The sequence below is a fragment of the Pristis pectinata genome, chromosome 7, assembly GCF_009764475.1.
Source record: "Pristis pectinata isolate sPriPec2 chromosome 7, sPriPec2.1.pri, whole genome shotgun sequence".
Classification (NCBI taxonomy): domain Eukaryota; kingdom Metazoa; phylum Chordata; class Chondrichthyes; order Rhinopristiformes; family Pristidae; genus Pristis; species Pristis pectinata.
The window spans coordinates 19,255,641-19,275,106 of record NC_067411.1 but is presented as its reverse complement, the minus strand read 5'-3'; the positions used below and the strand labels follow the sequence as shown (position 1 = coordinate 19,275,106).

The 19,466-nt window shown below is 39.8% G+C and overlaps 1 protein-coding gene across 6 annotated transcripts in view; it reads right to left on the bottom strand.

The window, feature by feature from the left end:
• LOC127572647 (cadherin-related family member 2-like) overlaps positions 1-19,466 on the bottom strand; it is a 92,973-nt gene that overhangs the window by 47,938 nt on the left and 25,569 nt on the right. For 4 of the 6 annotated variants that reach the window (XM_052020127.1, XM_052020129.1, XM_052020131.1 and 1 more), the window contains exons 14-18: positions 8,891-9,055; positions 8,737-8,801; positions 6,165-6,411; positions 2,675-2,914; positions 140-209 (exon numbers count right to left, since the gene is read on the bottom strand). In XM_052020127.1, the coding sequence (XP_051876087.1) occupies positions 140-209; positions 2,675-2,914; positions 6,165-6,411; positions 8,737-8,801; positions 8,891-9,055 (787 nt within the window). The remainder of the gene's footprint in view (positions 1-139; positions 210-2,674; positions 2,915-6,164; positions 6,412-8,736; positions 8,802-8,890; positions 9,056-19,466) is intronic. The other 2 variants (XM_052020130.1, XM_052020132.1) reach the window with 2 other exon arrangements.

Genomic DNA, 19,466 nt, shown 5'->3' with positions numbered 1-19,466 from the left:
CAACCCTGCTCCTTTAATTCAGCTCCATTGTAGACAAGGCACAGCTGCTACAATAAATATATGTTTAGTGCAAGCAACTGAGGATGAATTTACACCACTTAGAATTTAATTACATCTCTATCTCATCAACAGTTCTTACCCTGCTGGTCTTCAGGAACAGCAACAAAATATGTGCTTTGGTTAAAAACTGGACCATTGTCATTCACGTCCTGTAATATAGGATATTAACAGTAGTTTATTCATTTGATCAAAATACACTGGCTGGGCACTAATTGTTAATCTACAGCATTGTCCAATGATTACGCATCTTCCATCACATAATCAATGGAATGAACCAGTGAGTTGATCAGAAATGTAAAATAGACTTCTGAGACGTTTCAGGAACTGAAATGGGCCATTCAATCCCTTGAACCTGTTCTTTTGTTCTATTAGATCATGGCAGTAGGATAGAATTGAACAGTGGCCAGGATTAGGGGAGATGAGGACTACCTTCAGTGGAAGTCACAATTGATGCAGGAGATATGGGGCTGGAAGCTCATCCTAGGGGAAATGCAATGTTAATGATAGGGGCAGTTTGGATCAGCTTTAGACAGTGGCTTGGTATGGGATAAAGTTGGTGGCTTGAGCATTATGTGGGGCTCAAAGCTCTAACCTTTCAAGTTCCTAATACTAAATTGGAGTGAATTTTTTGACATCCAATACTGTCGAGGCGCAAGATTTGACCTCTGAAGGCAAATTTAAGAAGAACCTTGAGACTGATACCAGGCATACGGACTGAGTTATGACCAAGGAAGAGTTCCATCCCCTCAAGCTTGCTCTGCCACTCATATAGACCATGACTGATCAGCACCTTAACTCCTGTTGCTGTGAAAATAATGATATCAAAAACTACATATTTCATAATATGCAACATGATTCAATGAATGAATAAAATTCTCTCTGATGCATTCTTTTATTAATATTTTTACCCAGCACAGCCTTTTTAAAGCGTAGGGTCAACTCAGAGTGTGAATGAATTGTTGTCTCACTCTCCTTGCTAAAACTTTTTCACCATTGACAAGGCACACCAGGATTGTGATGGAATACTCTCCACTTGTCTAGATGAGGGCAGCGCTACTTCCCTTGGACAAAGCAGCCAACTTGATTGGAACCCCGTCAACCATGCTAAACATTTGTTCCCTCCACTACCCACTCACGGTATATACCATCTGCAAAATGCACACCAATTTCTTGCCAAGGCTATTCTGACAGCACAGTCCAAACCTCATGACCTCCAATGCCAAGAGGAATACAGACTTCAGGTGTATCGAACACCACCACGTGAAAGTTGATCTCCAGACACCACCATTCTGACTTGGAAGTACATTGCCATTCCTTCATTGTTGCCTGGTCTAAATCCTGGAATTCTTCACCTACAGTCTTTCACCAGAAGGACTGTAGTGGTTCAAGACAATTCAACATCATCTCCAATTCCCAGCATGCCACAGACTGTGTATGTGCTCTGTGAATAATCTCCCAGCATGCATTAGCATTATTCTCTCTTCGAAGCAATATTTTTGGCTGAAAGTCCAGTAATCATGAATTTGGTTTTCCAAATGATTTTCAAACAAGCTTAAATGTGAAATTAGAACCTTTCTTGAGACCGATTTTGGGAGTTAAAGTGCATCAAGTTTCTTCAAAAAGGGAGCCTGAGAAAGAGGCTAAAAGGTAGTGGAATGGATAATGACAGACAGAGAGGTAGAGGGAAAGTATAGAGGTAGATGGACAGGGAGATCATGTATCGGAAAAAAGGAGTGGCCTGGGTTTCCCATCGTGATCTTGTGAGGCATTGGGTGGAATAGCAGCAGAAAGTGATGGTCAATTTGTGATGAGATTGTCCTAATTTTCATTTCCCTCACTGGGATTACTGCTAGCTGCTCTCCTCCACTGAATTGAATGGAATGTGAGAAGGTGAGTCCAACAGGCAGCCACTGGTTTTATGCTGGAAACTGAAGATAACTTTCTCCTCCACTTTCTCTACTGTCTTTGGGAGGTCATTAAACAAAAAAAAACTTTCCAGGTCTTTACAGATGCAAATCAAGCTTGAAAGAAAGACATACATTTAATCTTAAAACTGAACACTTTCTGAATGTTAAATGACTGAGAGTTGGCATGACTTAGTTTTAACAGAGGAATAGATGAGTAGTGCAATATCACAATTGAAGTCTGAACTATAGACTACTCAGAAACATTGCAACTGAAATTCCACTCACATGTAATGTAAATGACTACTAGAGAACAGTATAAAAGTTTAAATTACTAGATTAAAATTTTGAACCGCTCCCTCTGGATTCAAATATGAATTTGAATTCTGTCCTGGCAGCTGGGGAATTTAAATTCAAATAATTAAATAAAGCCTGGAATTGAAGTTAACCTTAGTAATGATGGCCATGAAATTACTGGATTGTAAAAAAACAATTTGGTTCACTAATCTCCTTCAGGGAACAAAATATACTGTTCTTACCTGGTTTAGCCCATATTTGAGGAGCCCAGAGCCGCCAACAGGGTTGACTTTTAATCAGATCAGAGGCAATCAGTGATGTACCATAATTGCTGGCATTGCTAGTGACAACCATATTCTGCAAACAAAACTTTTTTTAAAATCTAGAGACAAGTACATTTTTTATTATCATACCTCCACTGTGATGGCAACTTGCACTGTGGAACTGAGAGCTGGATTACCGCCATCTTTGGCTTGGACAATCAGATTAATAATTCCATTCAAAGAGACATCCATGGATTCTCTGTCCAGTGGTTTGACCACAGATATTACTCCATTGGAACCATTGATTATAAAATATTTAACAAGATCTCCATCAATGATCGTGTAAGTAATTTCACTGTTTGGGGAATTCGCTTGGTCCCTGTCAAAAGCCTGGAAATGATAAAGTACAAGAACATTAATGAGTTTTGGGATTATTGTTGTAAATCATATTAACTGGAAGATGAAAATTGATTGACTACATGCCAATAACTTGAGTTAAACATTGAAGATCAACTCAAGGTTAACAGCTTAACAGATGATTTAGTGGCTAAGCATTACTGTATCTGAGTCCATTCCTGGAGATCTATCTATGTGTGGAGCTTTTCTTTACCCAAGCACGAGGGGTGACGTTATAGAGGTTTATAAAATCATGTGGCACCCAGATAAGGTGGAGGGTCTTTTTCCCACGCTCTGAAATGACTGAGGGCACATTTTCACACAGCGGGTGATGGGTTTATGGAACGAGATACCAGAGAGTGGGATATAGAACAAGTTGCCTAGAGGTGGGTACAATTACAATGTTTAAAAGACAGGTACATTGTTAGGAAAGCTTTTGAGGAATATGAGCCAAATGCAGGCAAATGGGACTAGGTTAGGTTGGCACTTTGGTCAGCATGGACGTTGGGCCAAAGGGCCTGTTCTGTGCCATATAACTGCGACTGTGACCAGTTGTCAAGAAAAACAGCAATGGATGCTCGAAGTCTGAAGTAGAACTGAAAATGCTGGAAATACTCAACAGCTCAAGCAGCACCTCCAGAGAGGGAAACAGAGACAATGTGTAAGGTTGATGAACTTTCGTCTGAACTGCGTGCAGATTGAACTTTTCGTAGAGGAGAAATATTTCATGGATTAGACTCTCCACATTTTCTATTTCATCAGGGCCTTATAAGGTTGCCACTTCCACAGAAATTCTATTGTCTGATTCTGAGCTCTTTATCCAAGAATGGTGAACTGGAGTATGTCATGTCAAATCTATATATGATCCAAATTATAGTGAATAATATGAGATCAAAAAGCCTGTACTGATGAAACAGATTGCATGGGACAATTCATCCCAAGTATAATAAATAGTGTTTTAATAAGTACTAGTTTGGAAGAAATTAGGGCTCATTAGGAGTCAATGCTTTGTCAAGAGTGCTTATTAGAAAACTCATTCAAAGTGGGTTACAGCCTGTTTGTACCAACCAGCTGTCTTGGCTTTGTCAGCATGATTCTGGAAGGTATAATATGAAATTATTTACAGAAATTATCAGTGGAATGGGGACATGGCCACAGAACAGGCTTCGACAAAGCATGCATCAGTTTGATAAGGAATTGGAGATGATGTTGCATATAACCACTTACTTAGCTAATTTGCCCCTTGGAAATTAGTCAAAAACCTAAACATGAGGTGTTCCTAGTTGGGCATCTAAGGTGGGAACGCCCATCTTGGTAGCTGTCATGGAGTCACACAGCATGAAAACAGGCCCTTCGGCCCAACTCATCTTCCAACGATTGGATAAGGGAGTAGCTGAATTGGTGATAGATTTGAGAACTTCCATGTCACTAAGTTCACCTGTAAACATGGGCACCCTGCAGTAAAAATGAAAGGCTCAATCAGGACTACAGGGGACAGCTCAAAGCAAACTACGGCCTCCAAGAGAAGCAGAGAGAGAGTGAGGATTGCTGTCAGTTGCCATAGATTAACTGTCATGTTGTAATTATCACTTTGCAATAAACTAGTAACATTTCATTATTGCTTAACCCTCTGGGTAATCTGTGACCTTTATTAAAAATTAAAATTCTTTTAAAAGATTCTGAGGTAATTGAACCATTAATCACTCTCACAGCATAAATATATTACTATTCTTTTGATGTTCAACAGCACACTCTTGGACAGACCTTGGACTAGATTGTCCACATCGGTTACTACAAAGAAAACTAAAGAGAAATCAACTCATTGATGCTGTTCGACATACCCATGCAGTGTAAGAAACCACAAATTGCATTTGCAACTTAACAGATCAAAGTGACTTGAAGGTGATTTAGTGAAGGGGTCTGGTGATATTGCAGCAACATAACAAGGTACTTAAGTACCGCTAAGTCAAGATCCCTGGCCCCATTTAAAGGAATAAATAAAACACTTGGCAGCACTTGCTGTGGTGACCTGATGAGATTTGCCTGCCTCTATTCCATAAAGTCATGTAATAAAAATCCTTTGGCACTGATAAAAGAATTTGATTCATGACTGGAGAATTCAGATGCAAAACCATACTTGCAAGCTTCCAGACTTCCAATGAAAACCTATACCAAACATTGGAGTTCTATGGTAGTTAAATTACTGCAGTATTCCAAGAGGAAAAAGCCACAGAGTTTTACATTTTTAGGGAAAAGGAGCTGAATTTGATCCCTTAATAACTTTGGCTCGAAAGCGTCAATCACAGGCAAACAATGAACAATTGACCAAACACTGGGACACAGAAGTTAAGTTGTTGGACTATTGACTCAGAGAAGTGAGTTTGAATCCCATTGAGGTAGCTGAGAAATTTCAATTCAAGCAACTAAATAAATCTGGAATTTAAAATAATCAATAATAGCAACCAAGGAATTACTGGACCGTTGCAAAAATCCATTGGGTTCATTATCTACAGGGAAAGAAATCTGACATCCTTACCAGGTCTGGCCATAATGTGATCACAGACCCTCAAGAGTATTGACTCTTGACCCACCCTCTGAAATGATGAGAATGCCCTTCATGTCAAGGGACAATTATGGAGAGGTAATAAATCAGTTGTCATTTGCTCAAGCTAGTTCAAAATGTTGGAATTGGAATTGATTTATTATTGTCACATGTACTGAGATACAGTGAAGAGCTTTTGTTTCTGTGCAAAACATCCAGACAGATCATTCCACACACAAGTACCTCAAGGTGTTTAAAAGGGAAAACCGAATGCAGAATATGGTGTCACAGTTATAAAGGAAACGTGGTGCAGGTAGACAAATAAAGTGCAAGGGTCATGGCAAGGTAGACTGAGAAATTAAGAGCTCATCCTTCAGTGTACAAGAGGTCCATTCAAGAGCCTGATAACAGCGGGATAGAATTTCAAATCCCTGCACATAAAGTGTTTTTTAACCATTTCCGATTACGTTCCAAAGTCCGAAACCCAATCAGCAGAAATACTTTCCTGATATCTCCCAACCATGCTTCTTCATGTCTTGAAAACCTCAATAAAATTGATCCTTAACTTTCTAAATTCCATTAAATATAATCCTAGTTTCTCACCTTCTGCCAGAGTGCAGTGACAACTGTGGACAACGGCATCACAAACACAGTCTGATTCATCCAAAAGTTAGAATTGATTTTTCAGAATTTACTACATACCTGAACCTGGACAATATTTTTAACCTCATTTTCCTTAATAAATCCACTGTAACTATTTCCCTGGAAAACAGGCACTTGGTCATTTGCATCAGAGATGGAAATGCGTATTTGTGCATTGGTTGTGAGACCTCCGCCATCCCTGGCTTGTAATGTGACGAAAAACTGTGGTCTTGTCTCCCTGTCCAAAAGTGTTTTATTTTTTATAAAGAACACACCGAATACTGGGTCCACATCAAATGTCTGCAACCTGTTATAGTTGAAGCAAAACATAAATAAATATCTGATTAGTGGTTACTGGCCAATGTTTTGATTCTTAAAATTTTAAATATTGCAATTGAAACAAAGATATTAAGGCATTTCAGCTTCTAGACTAATCTAAGTGATTTATGGAGGTGGAGATGAGTAGTAGGGATCTGAGTGGATTTATCAGATACAACAAGAAAAAAACTATCTCAGCAGAATCTGTTGTAAATTTATTTGAAAAGTTCCTATGTCATAATTCTGGTATTTGAAAGCTATAATCGAGCCCAATATGGACTGAATTTTGAGGGCTCTTACTTTGTTAACATTATTGCACAGAAATTCATCTGAGCCTGTTAATGAAACCAAATTTTTGATTAGCTGTGGAGTGTTGGCCTTCATTAGTCAGGGTATTGAGTTCAAGAGCAACGAGGTGATGTTGCAGCTTCCTAGCATTCTGATCAGACCGCACTTGGAGTATTGTGTTCGATTCTGGTCGCCTCATTATAGGAAGGATGTGGAAGCTTTAGACAGGGTGCAGAGGAGATTTACCAGGATGTTGCCCGGATTGGAGACCATGTCTTATGAGGACAGGTTGACCGAGCTAGGGCTCTTCTCTTTGGAGAGAAGGAGGATGAAAGGCGACTTGACAGAGGTGTACAAGATGATAAGATGCATAGATTGAGTGAACAGTCAGAGACTTTTTCCTAGTGCGACAACGGCTAACAAGAGGGGACATAATTTTAAGGTGATTGGAGGAAAGTATGAGGGGGATGTCAGGGGTAAGTTTTTTACACATAGTGGTGGGTGCATGGAACGCACTGCCTGCAGAGGTTGTAGGGGCAGATACATTAGGGACATTTAAGATATTCTTAGATAGACACATGAATGATAGAAAAATAGGGGGCTATGTGGGAGGGAAGGGTTAGATAGATCTTAGAGCAGGATAAAATGTCAGCACAACATTGTGGGCTGAAGGGCCTGTACTGTGCTGTAGTGTTGTATGTTCTATGTTCAAACCAAGTTTCTTGCAACACTCCATTGGGCATACCATTTCACAATAAAAGATCATTGTTAACTAGTCTTCTACATAGTCTACTTTTTGCTCTTGTCCTTGAGTCCTAACCTTGTGTAATAACTTTTTATATGGGACTTTTGAAAATCCAAATATGTCATAACCAGTAGCTATCCACCATGTTGGTTAAACCCTCAAATAACTTTAATAGATTTGTCAATCTTTCCTTTTTTTCCTTTCCTGATTTACTTAATCATATTGTGATTTTTCAAGCGCCATAATAATAAATTCTATCATTCAGCCACTACTGATGTCAGGCTAACTGGGCTAGTATTTCCTGTTTAGCCTCTTTCACCTTTTGTGAACAAGAGAGTTATATTTATTATCTTCCAATTTAAGAGAACTGCTCTACTTTTCAGGGACTTCTGAGAATCAAAACGAATATATCTGCTATCTTTGCAGCCAACCCTTAAAAACCTAGGATGCATGCCAAGAGCTCCAGTGGGCTTCGCAGCTTTTCCAGTGCTTTTTCTTCATCAGTGTTAATTGTTTCAACGTTTACCCTCAGCGGTCCCTTCGGTCCCCATAATTTCTGGTAGCTTCTTTGCATCTCTTCTCTGAACCCAGATGCACAATGTTTGCTTTCCATTGCAGCTATTTCCTTACTCTGCATTATAATTTCTCTTGTCTACCTCCTCGGAAATCCATGCTGGTTTTCACTAATCTCTTGCTTTTACATACTTATTAAAGTTCCTGTAATCTGTTTTTATATCTCTTGATAAATTAATCTTGTATTTTTCCTTCTTTATCAGTTTCTTCCTCATCCTTTCCTAATTTGTAAATGTTTCCAGTCCTTTATCTCATTGCACTTTTTAGCAACACGATTAAATTATTCTTTTAATTAATACTATTCTTACCATATCTGATTAGCCATAGTTGTACCACTTCTCCAGAGGAGGTTTAGCTCTCAAGAGAATGTACATTTGATGATACTGATGAATTATTCAGTCATTGGTTGCCTTCCTTTACTAACATCACACCATTTCATCTCATTTGCTAAGGTCATTCATCCAACTCACCACAAATACCTCTGTAAATGTCATTGTTAACTTATTTTTAATTCTCATTGTTAACAGTTGCAAACTTAAGAAGCCGAGTTTCAGACTTAGTCACTCTCAAACTTAATGTGAACATTCCAAGATGACAATACATTCACACTTGGTATTCAACAGAATTGTGACCTTTGGTGATTTGACATTGGGCCTACTCTGACCAGCGTCACCATGGACGGCTAGATGTAAAGATTAGGAAACTTACACACTGTCAGATCCAAAAAGTTGATAGGTTATCTCACCAAAATGTGCACTGTCAGCATCTGTAGCCTTTGGGTGCAAAAAAAAAGATGAATTAATGTGCTGTATGTGAAGGATTCTGAATTATCATTTAATAAATTCTCACTGCAACTTCTTACTGTAATGCAAGTCACATTGTAGCCATTTGTGCTATCTTCTGGGACTTCGAGCATAAAGTAATCCTGGTTAAACACTGGACGGTTGTCATTTCTGTCTGTTATGACAATACGAATATTTGCAAAGGAACTGAATCTTTCTTTTGTCTCCAATTCAATGGCAAAAATCTGCAAGAATAAAATTCTATACTTTGAGAAGCTGTCAGTTTATTAGACAATCATAAATCATGCAAGTGAGTGGTCAGCTGTTGGCCACAAAAAGACCACAGCAAGAGACCTTAGCAATTATAGAGCACTTTTACCTTGGGAAATAGCCTCAAGGTATTTTATTGACATGGGAAAAGCATAAAAAGGACAAGAAGATGGAAGGGGGAGGACATGTTCAAGAAATGGGAATCAAAGGAGGAGATTTAGGTAATGGTGTGAAGAAGTTCAGGGAGAAGTTTTCAAGGCACTGAGACCAGATACCTGAAGGTACTGTCACCAGTTTTGGGACTGTGAATGCAACACAGCACAAAGGGAGGATAGAGGGCTGGAGAAATTTACAAAGAAAGAAGTGAAGGTATTTGAACCTGAGGGTGACAATTTTACAATTGAAGCAACGGAGCACCAAAGTACATGGGCAAGGAAAGGGATAATGGCAGTAGACATTTGAACGGGTTGAGTGTAAGGCATGGAGAGGCAAACCCAGACAAAGAAAGCTCTGTGTTCTCACTTTGGTTTATTCAGGGGAGTCTTATTCATGGGCAGATCACGGTGCAACAAGAAAATCCAGGCAAAGCCATTTGAAAGCATACTTTGAGAAGGAAACAACTTCCATCCAAAGTTCTTCGCAAAAAATCTTTCCGATGCTGTTCTGGGCAGAAAGTACAGCAGAAAGGAAACTTGTCTCAAGGACATCATAGTGGAAATATGGACCAAATAAACAAAGGTATATCCATTACATGCTATGTGTTTTAAAATAATTATTTTAAATAGATCAGAGTTTTGGCAACTTAATAATAAATTAAAACACTTTGTAATCTAATTTATGAATTTACTCTTGCTTTCTTAACTCAAGCAAACCAATGAAATTAACTAAAATTTTTATAATTGGCTTTTGTTGGAACAGCATCAATCTTAAGAGGCATGCAATTGCTCTGCAAATATTTGCTTGAGCAACAAAACAGACATCCATTGTAAACTGCCTTCTCCGCTTTACTGGGCATAAATAAAATCATTCAATTGGATCAAGTCTAATGTGTTGCTACATTAGTGAATAGACTTGATTGAAGAACAGACAACAATGAAGTATTCAGATATAAGAACTTTATCTTCATTAAACTCCTCTTGTTTTCTCCATTTCTTATCTCTGCATCTCCTTTCAGCATAAAACCATCTCTATATTGTGATTCGTTGTGTATTATCCTTCTCTCCACCCTACCCTACATTGTTAACGAGGCTTCATGTGCCCTCTTCATCCACACTTGGAAACACTGTTTTTGTTGGGATCTGCAAACGTTTAGCTTGCATGTGGATCTGATTTTCCAGAATGCAGCCATTAGCATTTAAGGCAAATCAGTCTGATCAAAGAGGCATCAACCAGCTATTAGGAATATTATTTGAGTACGTAAAGACATGGCAACTCTTTCAGGCGTGAGCCTTTGAAGTTCCTTTTTGTGCCTATACCAATATGGTGGGCATTACTTAAGTTATAGCATATGCCTGTGAACGTCATCCTCTATATAAGATGCTTTGGCACCAGGTTAACGCTTGTGAAGTGGCTGTAGTGTCAATGTAACTCTGATATTGACTCTGTGTAAACAAGACTTCCAACAACGGTATGGCAGTGGAGAAGGAAGAGCAGCTAGGAATTTAAGAGAAATCACATATTATGAGTTTTCAGCTGGTGACACACTTATTTATATTTCATCTATGAAATCTTCTGTGGAATTTCTCATGGTGAATTTGATGGAACACATGCACATTGATCAGGGGTCTGGGGTTACAGACCTACATTGAAGACCCAGTACAAAGAAGCATCAGAAACCACCAAAAGTGTAGTAACAGTCAAAATTCAAAACTGAAACCAAACTTTTTGGCCATAATTTTGCATAAAATATCTAATCAAAAAAGGGCTCTACTTTGGACCAAAAAAAATTATTATCCTGAGCAAACTACCAAAGAAAATCATTTAGCATTTTGTGAAGCACCTTGTGAAGCACTGTGAGATGTTTTGAGAACGTTGGATACAGTAATTCAATGAAGATTACATGATTTCCACTTTACAAATGAAGCAGGATCTTTGGATGTGTGAAGAACAGTTTCATCCAACTACACATCTGCATGCTGGGTGTGTGAAATTTACTGTACTTTGTAAACCGGTTGGTCTCCCAGGGTGTTGTCTGTGGTGAGTCGGAGAATAAAGGGCCTTATCTCATGCAACATATAATGGCAAAAGCATGCATTTACAATGACCAATCATTAAACTCTATTTGAGAGAGTTACTGATACTTGCAGATTTGAAATCCTACTAAGTGTAAATTTTCTATGGAAGTGGTAGGTTGTGACTACTATAACTGGGACAAGAAGGGAAAGAAATAAAATAAAATGCTTGAAGTAACTGTGGAGAGAACAGTTAATGTTTCAGGACAATGACCTTTCATCAGAGTAACCCTTCTGATGAAAATCATCAACCTAAAACATTAACTTTGTGCCTCTCTCCATAGATCCTGCTCACATGCTGAGTATTTCCAAAATTCTCTCTTTTTAGTCCAGATTTCTAGTATCTACTGCTTTTTACTTTGTTTTAAGAAAAGATAGAAGTAGTTTGTGGTGTTAAAACTGCAATTGCTTTAGCTGTTTTTCATTGTACCTGTACCTCACTGTACTTGTGCACATGACAACAACTTCGACTTGAGAAGATGAGGTGTTGTTCTTTGAGCTTGCTTTGAGTTTCATGGGACTAGTATAGGAGGCTGAATATAGAGATGCTAGAGTGGGAAGTGATAGGTGACCAAAGTCATGGAGTCACACTTTCAAACAGAATGCATATGCAAATCTGCAAAGCAGCACCTGGTCTGCATTTACTTCCCCAGGATGGAGGAGACCATGTCATGAACAATGAATACTTTATTGAAAGAAGTACAAATAAATCACTGTTTTAACTGGAGAGAATACTTGGGGCTCTGGAGACTGAAGATAAAAAGGCAGGTAGAGTATTTCCTGTGCCTGCACTTTTATCAGATAAGCCTTGTCCAAATGACAGCACGTCCAACACTGCTCCTGTACTGGACTGGGGCATGAGCCTGAATGATTAGCTCAGACCTCCGGAGTGGAATGTGAACCTAAAGAATAGAGTGAGCCACATCTGACAAAGTCCATGAACTCAGAACATCCCGTTCTGCTTTACAGGCAACCACTGAATAGCTTTTGAAGTACTTTCTCTGTATTGAAATGGAGGAAATGCCACAGTCAATTTGTGCATGACAGGTTCCCTTGTTAATGCACTGGGATGTCAGCCTGGATTATGTGGTCAGGTCTCTGGAATGGATCCTGAATGAGGCTGGAAATTTCTACCTATCAAACCATACCTGACACAGCTGAGAATTCGAGGACTGGAAAAACCATTAGCTTGCATTGGAATCACAGAAAAACACAGCACAGGAGGCGACCTTTGGTTCATCATGCCTGCCTCTTTGTTGGAGCTGGCTATTAATCCCCTCCCTTGATCCTTCCCCATGTTCCAGTAATTCTTTCCCCTTTGATTATCCAACTCATTTTCAAAAGTTCCAATTGAAACTGTTTCCACTGCCCTCTCAGACAAGGTTTCCCAGATCAAAAGAACTCACTGTGAATAAAAAGGTTTCCTCAAGTCGTCTTTGGTTTCTTTGCTGATCATCTTAAATCTTTATCGTCGGTTCCTGACCTTTCCACCAGTAAAAACACCTTCTCCTAGTTGTCAATCCGCCAACCTCATTCATGATGTTAAAGAGTTCAGTTAAATCTCTTCTTAAATTTCTCTGTTCTAGGGAGAACATCAGCTTCTCCACATAACTCACTGCTGTTATAACTCTAATAAATATCCTCTGCACCCTCTCCAGGCCATGAGATTCTTTCCAAAGGTGTGGTGTCAATAACTGAATGCAACACTCTAGCTGAAAGTTAAAAGGATTACATGATTTTTTAATACTTTCTCTCTGTCTTCAATAAATTGTATTTGTGGACCTCCAGGATTCCTCTATTCCAGCACTCTCTTTAAAATCTGATCAATTTATATTGCCTCTACTCATGCTGCCTCCCAAAATAAATCACTTCCCATCTCTCAGCGTTTAATTTCACCTGCTGCGTATCTGTCCATTTCATGTCTTTCTTTATCCTGCTGAGGCCTGTTTGTAGTCTCTGTTGTTTGTTACATTTAAAGGGTAAGGTAGCACAGTGGTTAAATTACCGGATTAGCGTCCAGATGCCTGGACTAGCGATCCAGAGACAGGAGTTTAAATCCCACCATGAAAGCTGGGGAATTTAAATACAAATAGTGAAATAAATCTAGACTAAATGTGAGAATCATTGATGGTGATTGTAAAAACCACTGGATTGATATTTAAAAAACCTTTCTGATTCATTAAAGGTCTTTACATCACACAGTATGAATGAATAAATAAAACAGTTTTATTTTGTATATGAGCTGTTTTCAACTTTAAGAGGTGCGTAAAATGAGATACCACCTGGTTGCCATGAATGGAGTCAAAGCCAGGTGTTAGCCATGATGACCTCGATGAAACAAGAAATTTCTTGTGTCTGAGGCTTTGAGTGAAGCTGCACCTGCAAGTGAGGCCTTAGAGTTCAAGCAGCTCTACTTGCCTCCAGGATATTAACAGTAAGCTGAAGCCCTTCCACACAGTGGCAGAAATGTTTTGTTCAGTAAAGTAAAGAATAAAAACGTGAATGCTGGAAACCTGAATTTAAAATTAAAAAATGCAAGTGGAGGTACTGCTGAACTTATACATGATTGTAAGATAATGTGCATGATATTAGTTAAGTCACACATGAAACAGTTCATGCAGTTTTGGGCATTGAATTGTACAGAAGGTACAACATTGGATATAAATGCAATGCATTGCTTTAGAATCAAAGGATATAATGGCAGAATAGGTTAATTTGGATGAGATGAGTGACTTGGGAATTTAAGGCTACTTACTGAGAGTTGGAAGCACATGCACTGAGGAGGACATGCCCTGCACCTATTTAAACATACAGTCATAAAGTGGTACAACACAGAAATGGGTCCTTTGGCTCCCTACATCCATGACAACCTTTTTGTCTATCTACACTAATCCCATTTTCCCACATTAGGTTCAAATCTTTCTATGCCTTGCCTATTCAAGTGCATTTCTAAATGTCTCTTCAACATTGTGGTTGTATCTGATTCCACTAACTCCTCTGGCAGTGCATTCTATATTTCAACCTCTCTCTGTGCAAAAAACTTTCCCCTCAGACCATCTTTAAAATTCTTTCCTCTCATCTATCTACTCGACCTGTATCTTTTATAAATACCTCTATCAGCAGCACCCCCACCCCCTCCCCAATCCTACACCTCCTTTATCCTCCTTCTCTCCAGAGAAATCAGGCCCAGCCTAGCCAATCTTTCCTCATAACTAAAGTCCTGGAATCCAGACAACATCCTGGTGAATCTTCTCTGCACTCCCTCCAGTGTAATCATGTCCTTCTTATAGTGTGGCAATCAGAACTGCATACAATGCTCCAAGTGTAGTCCAACCTTTGTTTTGTAAAGCTGCAATATAATGTCCCAACTTTTATATTCTATGCCCTGATCTATGAAGGCAAGCATGTTATATGCCTTCTTCACCACCTTATCTACCTGTGTTGCCATTTTCAGGGAACTATTGACTTGAACTTGAATATGCCTTTGTTCACCAATATTTCTGCTATTTCCTGCATATTTCCTACCCCTATTTGACTTCTCAAAATGCACCATCTCACACTTGAGAAGATGAGGTGTTGTTCTTTGAGCTTGCTTTGAGTTTCATGGGACTAGTATAGGAGGCTGAATATAGAGATGCTAGAGTGGGAAATGATAGGTGACCAAAGTCATGGAGTCACGCTTTCAAATAGAATGCGTATGCAAATCTGCAAAGCAGCACCTGGTCTGCATTTACTTCCCCAGGATGGAGGAGACCATGTCATGAACAATGAATACTTTATTGAAAGAAGTACAAATAAATCACTGTTTTAACTGGAGAGAATACTTGGGGCTCTGGAGACTGAAGATAAAAAGGCAGGTAGAGTATTTCCTGTGCTTGCACTTTTATCAGATAAGCTATCGCCTCCTTGCTATCGACAACACCACCAATTTTGGTGTCATCCACAAACTCATGAAGCTCACGTCTTACATTCATACGACAGCAGGGTGATTGTTCTCAAGAATTGCAAACGTAAGATTAATTATGAATCTAAGACAGCCACATTTTTAGGGAAAACATACAGGAGTTATGAGCAACTGCTCAGGATGTGAGCAGATGTGTACTCTGCACTCAGTCAACAGGAAACTGAATGGAAAATGTTAAAAAATTAGCACATTACTTATTTCCACCAATTGTGAATTTGTACCAAACATGGACAACTCACTCCTAGTTCCCCAGAAAACTACAGAATCCTGAAAAATATAGTTAGCATATTCCAGAATAATGTGGAAATTACTTAAGAAGACTTTAAGAGTCATTTTCTTAGAAACATGGAATGTCAAAGTACAGAACAAAACTGCTTGTCCCATTCTCTTTGTGTTGACTGAAAATAAAACAATGCTGTCCATGTCCTGGTCAAATGACAACATTTCACGTACAGAACCAAATGTGAAGGGAGTTTCTGTCTCTGTCATCCTTTCAGACACTGAGTCCAGACTATTACTATACTCTGGCTGGAAAAAATTTCTCATCAGATCCTTTCTAATACTCTTTTCAATTTCATTAAATCTCAGCTTACCTGGTTGGGAACAGTGACAACAGTACTGAAAGAGCTCAATACTATCCAGGGCAAAATTACCAACCTGAATGGCACCCATCCACCATCCTAAACGTTCACTTCCTTTACTATAGCTATTGTGTGTACAAAAGACAAGATGCATTGCAAAAGTTTGCCAAGGGTTCCTCAACAGCAACTCCCAAATCCATGCCCCTACACCCTAGGACCAGGTCAGCAGGGAAATACCACCACCTGCAGCTTCCCTTCCAAGTCACACATCATCTTGGCTCAGATGTACTTCAGTATTGTTTTCTTCATCACTGAGTCTAAAACCAGGAACCCACATTAGGAGTGTCACAAAGACTATAGAGTGTGTCCTTTGTCAATGAAGCCTTGATGATAGAAATGAATAATGTTATAGTCTGGGAATGCAACACCAAGCTCAACAAATTCAAGTAATGGTTCTGTATTCCTATTTAATGTTCCTCTACATTCATCTTTTATTCCTTTACTACCATCCCTCAACTATCATAACATTAATTTTATCACCCCTGCCTTCCTCTTGTAACATCAATCCATGTGACTAACAAAGATATCTTATCTTATCTCTCACGTGTTTCAGCTCTGAAGAAAAGTCATTGTTCTGAAACATCACTTCATTTCCCCCTCTGCTGATGCTGCACAACCTACAAAGCATTTTCAGCACTTTTTAATGTTATTTTTTAATCCTAGAGCATATTTTAAATCTAAACTATCAATAACTCCAGTGTCCTGGATTTGATCCTGACCTTGGACAGTGTCTGCATGGAGTTTACACGTTCTCCCTATGACTGTGTGGGTTTTCCTGGGTGCTCTGGTTTCCTCCCACATTCCAAACACATGCTGGTTGGTAGGTTAATTGGCGGCTGTATGTTGCTCCCGGTGTAGGTGGGTAGCAGGAGAATTGGGGAGGGGGCGGGGAGGAAGGGGGGGTAGATGGGCATGTGAGAGAAAGTAAGTTACAAGGAAAATACTTGGGAGAATGGGACTCATTGGAATGTTCTGAAAGCCAATATAGAAGTGATAGGCTGAATGGTCTCTTTCAACATCTTTAGAAAACATAAGAAAATATATATATACCATGAAAAGCAAGGGAACTAGCACTACAGAACCACCAGCTGCTAAAACACCTGTAGAGCATTATCATTGGCTTCCTGCCATTATGTCAGTTTTGAGTCCAATTTGCCACTATACCCATGCATATACTTCACTGACCAGTCACCCAAAATGTTGCTCAGATGGATACAGAAGGCCTGAATGCTGATTGGATCCTTTGGCGACGCATCCTGGGCTCTTATTCCAGTGTCACGGGAGCCTGGGCTTACTTTCACAGCTTCCTTTGTCAACTGCAACGATGCAGCAGCTCACTAGCCTGTGAATCAGAAGATTGTGGGTTCAAGTCCTGCCCCAAGGATCTGAGCACAAGCTTTAGGTTCTTGCTCCTGTGAGGCACTGAGTACTGGATTGTCAGAGGTGCAACATTTATGGATGACACCTTAAGACCCTGTGTGAACTCTCAGTTGAACATTAAAAATGGCAATACTTTGAAGAAGCTCAGGGAAGTTATCGCCTGGCTACTTTCTATCCCTTGACCAATACATTGGGGCTAGATCATGCCTAGTCCTAGACATTGTTTCTTTCAAGGTGGCTCCTGGTGCAGTCTTTTGCTGGGATTCCAGCCCCCAACAACTTGGTGTGGCCCAGGGAGGGGTGGGGGATGTCTCAGCACAGGCAGCTGGCTGAATTCACAGAGCAGCTTTGGCGGCCAGTGAAGCCCGACCCCAGGCTCACTGGCTCTCAGAGCTGTCGCTATTGCAGAATGTTTGATATTCACAAATATTCAAAATCACTCGGGACTTGTTAAAAAATAAATGTAATGTCAAAGGAAAATCAAAAATAAATTGTAATATTTAGAAGCTGAGGCACACAAACATGCATGCATGCACATATGCACACACACACACACACACACACACACACACACACACACACACACACACACACACACACACACACACACACACACACACATGAACACACACACGAGGACTGCAGTAATTGCAGCAGGTTAAACCTACTGCAGGCTAAGAAGGCAGAATTCCCAGTCTGAGAGCTGGGAAGCCTGAGGAACTTCGTGGTGTCCATTGGACTTTATGTGGACTACACCAGTGGACAACATGGTCAGCTAGAATTTGAGAGGCCATGCAGGAGTAAACTGCACTTGGCTGCGCTAGGTACTGGGAACTCCACAGAAAAATGAGGATAAGTCCCACTTTAGCAGTGGCATCAGGCTGTGTAGTCATGCCCTGCATTATCTGCTCAATATCACACTGCTGTTTGGGGGTGTTTGCACGTGGAATTGGCCTGGTTAATTTCACATCAGAAGGGCTTCCTTGGTTGCAAGAGTCTTGGTACATCCTGAAGTGATGAGAGGCACTCTGTTAATGGAAGATCTTTCTTTCTTTTCCCTATTCCACCTCTGCTTCTTCCATGGCACCACGTAAGAAGAAAAAAACAAGGTTGTATTCTCATAAAAACACTATTAGGCCCATGGTCGGACTCTCTGAACCGTATCCATCTATCTCGAGAATTACCTTAAGGGTAGAAGATGGACCTGGTCTCTGAGAATTTGTGGTTGCACACACTTACGTAATCGTGGTGTTTGGAACTACATGGCTGAGAGTCCTTTGGTTCTCTCCCATCTGTTATCACGCTGCCCCCATTAATGTTAGGTCCGACCCCATTTGTGGCTTCTCCTTCATTTCCTACAAGTTGGCAAAAGATCTTGGCCCCAGTTTCTAGTACTTCCTGTAAGTTTTCCTGTACATTTCCAATGTCTGACCAAAGTCTATGATTTTTCTCCAGCAGAAACCACCAACTAAAATGCAGACAATCAAGAATGGAGAGGGAGACAAAGAGCAAAAGATGAAGGCTTTGTGGAAAAAGAAACAATAACAATAATTGAAAAACTGTGCAAAAGCTGTTAATCTGATATCTAGTTCCATCCCAAATCAAGTCTTCTGGAGATCTTTGATGTGAGAGAGGAAGCAATACTCTTCTCATTGCAAGCACCTACCTAGTCTCAAACCTACTGATACCTACCACTCTTCTACCACACCATGTATGCACAAGTATTTAACTGGAGAACAGCTTACTGTACATAGTTCATATCCCTTCCTGCCCCACTGTCTCTGCAAAGTAAAGCTAACTTGTTTTCTCACTTTTATCATGCTGATGAAGGGTCATTGACACATAATGTTAGCTCTGTTTCTCTCTCCACAGATGCTGCCTGACTTGTGGAACATTTCTAGCATTTTTTGTTTTTTTCCCAAATTCCAGCATCTGCAGTGATTTGACTTTCAGTCACTGCTTGAGATGTCAGACAAGCAACTAATGGTCATAGGCTCATGTGGCTAATTGGAGGACTGAGTTTAATAGATAAGGTAACTTAAGGACTAAAACCAGCAGAAAGCATTCTTGAAAGCTTCAGGATTATTGAGTGAAGGGGAGCTGCTGTACCTGTTCATATAGTTCCTGTCCTAACATACGGTGAATTCAAAGGACAACCAGACTTGAACAA